This window comes from Chinchilla lanigera, unplaced genomic scaffold (genome assembly GCF_000276665.1).
Source record: "Chinchilla lanigera isolate Chin_1 unplaced genomic scaffold, ChiLan1.0 scaffold00001, whole genome shotgun sequence".
Lineage (NCBI taxonomy): Eukaryota > Metazoa > Chordata > Mammalia > Rodentia > Chinchillidae > Chinchilla > Chinchilla lanigera.
Genome location: NW_004955402.1, coordinates 63,195,363 through 63,202,635, shown reverse-complemented (window position 1 = coordinate 63,202,635; position 7,273 = coordinate 63,195,363). Strand labels below are relative to the sequence as shown.

The 7,273-nt window shown below is 43.3% G+C and overlaps 1 protein-coding gene across 2 annotated transcripts; it reads left to right on the top strand.

Moving 5' to 3' along the window:
* Positions 1-8: 8 nt before the first annotated feature.
* LOC102028359 (cyclin-dependent kinase 14-like) lies at positions 9-1,566 on the top strand. Of its 2 annotated transcripts, XM_013511670.1 has the most exons (2): positions 172-255; positions 345-1,566. In XM_013511670.1, exons 1-2 carry the CDS (start codon positions 172-174, stop codon positions 1,320-1,322), a joined length of 1,062 nt encoding a protein of 353 aa, XP_013367124.1. In that variant the 3' UTR covers positions 1,323-1,566. The 2 variants fall into 2 exon arrangements, with proteins under 2 accessions (XP_005373180.1, XP_013367124.1); XM_005373123.2 differs by having other exon boundaries at positions 9-1,566.
* Positions 1,567-7,273: the final 5,707 nt, after the last annotated feature.

Here is a 7,273-nt window from a genome sequence, read left to right as displayed (position 1 = left end):
AGATATGTGTCACAAAGATGTCTACACGGAACTGCCAGGGAATGGACTCAGTGATCAAGCACCTGGACATAATTCCTGAGGATAAAAAAGTCCGGGTCCAGAGGACGCAGAGCACTTTTGACCCGTTTGAGAAACCGACTAATCAAGTAAAGAGGGTGCATTCTGAGAACAATGCTTGCATTAACTTTAAGACCTCCTCCGCTGGCAAAGAGTCGCCTAAAGTTAGGCGGCATTCTAGCCCTAGCTCGCCAACAAGTCCCAAATTTGGCAAAGCTGACTCCTACGAAAAACTGGAAAAATTAGGGGAAGGATCTTACGCTACCGTTTACAAAGGGAAAAGCAAGGTGAATGGAAAGTTGGTAGCCTTGAAAGTGATCAGGCTGCAGGAGGAAGAGGGGACACCTTTCACGGCCATCAGGGAAGCTTCTCTGTTAAAAGGACTAAAACATGCTAACATAGTGCTACTTCATGACATCATCCATACCAAGGAAACGCTGACTCTTGTCTTTGAGTATGTGCACACTGATTTATGCCAGTACATGGACAAGCACCCCGGGGGGCTCCATCCAGATAATGTGAAGTTGTTTTTATTTCAGTTGCTGCGAGGGCTGTCTTACATCCACCAGCGTTATATTTTGCACAGAGACCTGAAACCCCAGAATCTTCTGATCAGTGACACGGGGGAGTTAAAGCTGGCAGATTTCGGTCTTGCCAGAGCAAAGTCCGTCCCCAGCCACACGTATTCCAACGAAGTGGTTACCTTGTGGTACAGACCTCCTGATGTTCTCCTGGGCTCTACGGAATACTCCACCTGCCTTGACATGTGGGGAGTCGGCTGCATCTTTGTAGAGATGATACAAGGTGTTGCTGCTTTTCCAGGCATGAAAGACATTCAGGATCAACTTGAACGAATATTTCTGGTTCTCGGAACACCAAATGAGGACACGTGGCCCGGGGTACATTCTTTACCACATTTTAAGCCAGAACGCTTTACCCTGTACAGCTCTAAAAACCTTAGACAAGCATGGAATAAGCTCAGCTATGTGAATCATGCAGAGGATCTGGCCTCCAAGCTCCTACAGTGTTCCCCAAAGAACAGACTGTCTGCACAGGCTGCCCTGAGCCACGAGTATTTCAGTGACCTGCCCCCGCGGCTATGGGAACTGACTGATATGTCTTCTATTTTTACCGTCCCAAATGTGAGATTGCAACCGGAAGCTGGTGAGAGCATGCGGGCCTTTGGGAAAAACAATAGTTATGGCAAAGTCTATCAAACAGCAAGCACTGACAAGCACAGTATTCTCAAGAGAGCACAGGATTAAGTTGTCATCATTCTGGGAAGAAAAAAAAAAATTAATGAAGTGGCCAATAATGCAGAGAGAATCATGGATCGGTTTCCTTTTGCTCCCTGTGGTGGATTTCACTTACAAGAAAATTGAAGCTGGCAAGACCCTGTTTTCTCTGCAATTTATTTAAAACCTTGCACGCATTTGGATACCTTGTGATTTCCAAGAACTATGTGAAGATTAAGCTTTGCTTACTGATACATGGCATGTATTCTTTTCAGTCTTTTGTGTTTGATTTTGTTTGATTTCCCTCTGCAGTGCAGTGTCTCTGTAAAGGTTTTAATGCTTTCACCAGCCATGTCTTAAATACATTAAGACAACACATTTGGTGTTCACACTTCTTCAGTAATGTCTCTACTTGAAAGCCACACAGCAGCATAAAACAATGTGTGTTTTCTTTGAGAGCAGTGCACATTTTCCAACCACTAGGAAGGATGTTTTCTGCTTAAGTAAACGGCTATTCTCTGACCAATAGCCAGGTCCCAAAGTGTGGGCCCCCACCTTGAAGGACATTTGCAGAGGTATTTTTTTTTCTTGGAAATCAACACATATTTATATAGGGTATTGGGATCTGCTTAGCATTTTCAAGCCACATAGCACAACTGTTTTCTGAGCAGGATGGAAGTGAAGGAACAAGTACCGAGCAGTAAGAACACAGAGAGGGACTAATTGCTTGTTTTTTCAACCTCTGGAAACAAAGAACTTTTTATGTGTAGTCTGGATCTTGTCATCATCTTATTTTTTTTTTCTTTTGACTCCATTACATTTTGTATGTTCTAAGTGGAGAAGAGTGAGGAACAGAATGTTTCAAACTCGGGTGTAAAGGACTGGATGAGCCCTGAAAGCAGTCTTGGCTGATGATTGCTTAGAAAGCAAATCACAGAATCACCCAGAGTTAGAAGTTTGCTGAGTGACAGCAAAGCATCCTGGAATTACGTCTTTAAACAGTATTCTGAACTGACTAGAAGGCAGGCTTGGGTACAGACAGTCTCCTGGAATAACTGTGCAAATGCAGGTTTTGGAAACAGTGCAGGAATCTTCCTTTAAAGGTGCAAACAGGGAAAAAGAAAAGCCCACCTTCCCATTTAAGACACTGAGGGACCTTGGAGGAGGAAGCTGACCTGGGATGCCTAGTGCTCCAGTGCAGAGGGGAGCTGCCTGGGGCAAGCCGGCTCCCGTGGGGCACCCTGGCTGCCATATCCCAGAGATACTGAGGCTAAGGGGCAGTTAGGAAACTTCATCTACATGAGCTTTGCTGGACGTAGCTCCCCAGGACAGAAATTCTCATGGTAATATCTTTGTGCACATTGTTTTACCTTTTCCTATTAGAAGGAGGAGAGATTGACATGCGTTGCACTGTTTTAGGGTCAACACTAGGAATTATGATCCATTTTGACAAAGGCTTTCTGAGAGTGGGGAAAGGAAAAGCTTCTTTACAGTAAAACCCAATACGCCTATGAAGCGGACCCCGAATTCCTCAGTGGTACGGGGTTAGTGGATCATGGTAAGATCATAACCCATTTTATCCAGATTCAGTACTCACGGTAAATACCAAGCAAGGCATTCCCTGCTGATCCATTTCAACGATAACAAAAGACACACAGCTAAGAATGTTTACTATTTACTACCTAGAAATACTTTCCATTCCTCTTTCATACATTCCAGCCCCCTAGAAGTCTTCAGAGATATGTTGGTTTAAAGTACACTCGCATTAGGATTTCCTAGAGTAAACGTGGGGAGAAAACTTTCCATGCAATCAAAAGCAGCCTTCCTTGTGATTTGCTTGGGATTACTCATTTGGAAGAAAAGCATAATTTCTGTATTTCACTAAGTTTAAATCAAGAGCTTGATGATTAAATCTTACTATTTAATAAAGTTTCTAACTTGAAACTTTGAAAATACTCAATGCTGAAAGCCTTCAATTAGGAATGTGAGGGTGATGAGAGATCAGTATCCCGTCATAGACAACTTCTCTTAGGAAATAAAGCATAGTACTACCCCGTGAGAGGAAGTCCGTCTTGTTACATAGACATGCCTCTCAGGAGGCTGCCTGGTTTTCCTTGCTGTTCATGCAGCAAGTCCAAAGTTTGGTTTGTAGTTGCAGTGGTCTTCTCCCTCCCCTACTTTTTGCTCCTGCCCTCTCAGAGGGCCATCATTAAAATCAATACAGACTGTGGTCATTAGCAGATTTATTATACTTTTGAGAGAGCACTGGAATGTTCTGGGGAGATTTATTTTTATATGAAGGAATAGCTTGAATTCAGGCAGCCAGTAAGAATAGTACAAATAGTCTAGCACAGGGATTGTATCCATACTATGTCTCTGCATACAGTATTGTGAAAGGAGATTTAGGACTTCTGTTTTCCTAAAGATACAGTTTGATTGACTTACAAGTACAAGATATACAGGACCTAAGACCAATGTGTTTGCAGTGTTTAGCAAAAAGTAGAGGGCATAGGCAGGGCTGGAAGCAGGAGGAGCTGCCCTCTGAGATGCAAGGGCGTGAAGCTATTTCTGCCTCCCAGGAACAATTAGAAAAGTTTCCAGGGGACCCTCAGGCTTGCAGAGGAAGCAGGACCTCTTAGTATCCCTTCCTCGGTGTGTTTATGACAGCCAGTGTAATCAGTACCCTAGGTATGCATCCATATGATACTCATCTGTGACTTTCTTAAGAGGTTTGCAATCTTTTGTTACATAAGAGGATGTTTAGACTGTACATACTGAGGTAGATTATTGCCTCACCCCTATACATAGGAATATGCTGCATAATCGCGCAGATCTTCCATCTCCTTTACTGGCTTGCAGGCAGAGAAACCTGTATGTTACTACCTTGCAATTTTCTTATACATCAAAAATCAAAATTTTTAAATCTAAAATAAGCAATTTACTGTTATTCCTCTTCCCGTAGCAGCATATTTTAGAAGCACATACAAAATTTACAGTTTCTGTTTGGGAGTGGAAATTTCTTTCTCTCTCTCTCTCTCTCTCTCTCTCTCTCATGCACTGAAATGTGCACGTTCTAATGGGATTGATACCTCAGAAATGTGCTAATAACATCATTCAAAAAACTATTAAACTTCAAAATGACACATGGTAAGGAGAATGGAATAATGTTGCATATTTGTTACCGTTTGTTACACGGCTGTATTATGAAGGATGTAACGGTTTGTCAGCTGTCACTGTTGTTTCCTTGTAACATGATATGGAATAAAGTATAGCAGAATCTCCAAAAAAAAAAAAAGATACCAGACTTTGTAGGCAGGTGTTCTTGTGCTTGAACTTTGAGTGGTACCAACAGTGCCATTTATGGTGAATACATGCTTTATTTACCTGGGCTACCTTTATTAGCCAGAGCTCTGCAGGGACTGGAGACCAAATAATTAATGTAGACACACAGGCTCTCCAAATCTATACAGAAGAGCCCTGGACACCCAGGGACTCAGGATCTTCTTCAGGTGGGCACCCTTTACACATGTGTCACATAGCAAAGGAGAAGTGAGTATTATCCACACAATTCTACTGGCAGGAGCAACAAGTTTTCAAATAAATTTATAACTGTTTAAAATGTTCATACTAAAAAAATAAAAAAGTTTATACTCCCAATTTATACTGAAATTACTTTTTTAGTTTTAGATTAGTTGTTTTTAAACTTTTAGTCTCAGAACAGTTTCCACTGTCAGACTTGTCAACAGAAAGGCCAAACTGTCTGAACCCAATAGGGTGAACCACCAGAGGCCATGGGCTATCAGAGGCCAAGTTTCCATGGTTCCATGACTCTGAGAGGCTGCAAGGTCAGCATAACCAGTTGTCTGCTGCCCCTTCATTCATAAAGACTTAGATTCCATCTGGCCTTATTACCTGGGCAGGGGCTCTGGGTGCATCACATCCAGTGCTGCAGCTTTAATGACCCCAGTCTGCAAAGCTTCTGTCAGAGCATCTTGATCAATTAGCAAACCTGAGTCAGTGAGACAACTATTCTGTAATCACCACAAATTTACCACATACATGGAAGACATTTGGGTCTCTTTAGCTACAATTTCAAACGTGTCATTTTGTTCCAATGACAGGGTTATCGATAGCACAGGGCTTGCATCCATGTCCTTCGGCCCTCCAGCCCTGCAGAGCCACAGTGCCTGAATGCTTGCCCTTAGTACCGTACCCTCACATGTGTCATCATGCCAACATTAAAAGGACATTGTCTCTCCTCTTTCTAAGCATCATATCAAACCCACCATATCAGGTGATGACACAAGGCTCACTACCTCCTGGTACTTGTTCTTGGTATACGCCAAAGAATCAAAGTAACACAAAATAATTTTTGAAAGTGACTGCTTATGAAATTCACCTCCATAAACTTTGTTTACTTACAATTAGAGGGTCAAATTTGACACCACTCTGACACTGAATAGCAGGCCAAACTTAGATTCGAAACCCCCCATCATGTACATTTCTCATACTATTACTAATTTGAACTTTAAAATAATGTAAAGATAAAATTAAGAATATTTGTAAATAGAACAAAATTCCCTTAATTCACCTGCCAAGTGGATTTTTAAAACCATGGCAGCCACTCAGGAAAAAAGGAGCACAAGAACTGCCAGGGCAGAGCTGGGGGATCCTTTGAACTTGTTTCCTAGCCGCACTGCCTCCAGGCAAACTGTACCTCGGCCAAGGTTGACAAGGATGGTGCTCAGCTTCATCAGCTGCAGTCCCCACTTAGGTCTGTGGCATCAGGCTCAGGGCTGGCATCACAACGTCTGACTGCTGCAGCGGGTCAGCCAGCCTGTCACAGAAAGTGGTCCCAACAGCTTCTTCCTCCTCCAGATTCCTATGGAGTAAAGCACATTCTCATCAGAAACTTACCTGGTTGCCCCAGAGGGAGGGCAAACCCTTCCAGGGATGAGTCTCTTTGGAGACCAGGGTTGTTCCCACTGAACCAGACTTCCTGGTTGGGTCTAGGAGGCCCAGAGTCCAGGCAGCACCATCCAACCCTGCAACTCCTTGAAAATGCTGGCTCATTTGTGGATACCTTGCCTGCTCCAGTATCTGCAGGATTACAGTCCTAGAGACCCCTGAGGACAAAGCTTCTTCTCCCTTGCCTTTCATTCAGTGTCTGTGCCAGCTCCCAGCACCTGTGTTACTCAGACCTTCTTTTGGGGAGGTCAGAGGCTCGCAAACTGTCATACTACAGGGGAGGGGAAAGAAGAGGAAAGAAGAGGTAGGGACAGGAGGACAAGTCTTAAGAGTGCTATTGGTTGCACAGAAGCAAGGACCAAAGTGTCCATGCAGACAGAATCGTGTTTGTTTTTGTTTTGCTTGGATTAAATCCTAACTACTGCTGATTACCCAGAGAGCTTGTTTCTTCAACTGAAATCCTAAACTCTAGGAGTACTGACCTACAAATATAGAGCATAAAGGTACACAAATTCCTTTCTAATACATCTCTGGCCAGATGGGGCCCAAGGTGAGATTGACACCCTGCTCATTTCAGTGTCCCCTCAATGACCTGCCTGTACTGTTTGCTTGGTCCTGGCATCCTTGCATTTGCCTTCTAACTGCACTCAAAGCTGAAGCTGCTAAGTCTCTCCACTGCCCATTGTCCAAACATCATACTTTAAAAAGTTAGAACATTCTGCAGAATCTTCTAGCTTACCATGCCACCACAAATATCAGTTATAAAAAACAAAAAAAAATGACATCCTTCTAAATTTCTTGTAAGGCCAGAAATCTATTTGTTTATTTGAGTGCTGGTTGAACAACTGCCCTGGGTGTCAGCCCTGCTTGGTACCAGACACAGTGGTGAAAATGGAAAGACAGCTGTCTCCGGAGCTCTTATCCACCAGGAGACAGACAAGTAAACAAGAGTCCTGTGAGGAACCATATTCACAAGGCAGAGGGAGGGAGGGAGGCGGAGAGAAAGAGAAAGA

Bases quoted from the DNA above. Each gene is read 5' to 3' on its own strand.
- LOC102028359 (XM_005373123.2), top strand. From the start codon at position 18: ATGTCTACACGGAACTGCCAGGGAATGGACTCAGTGATCAAGCACCTG.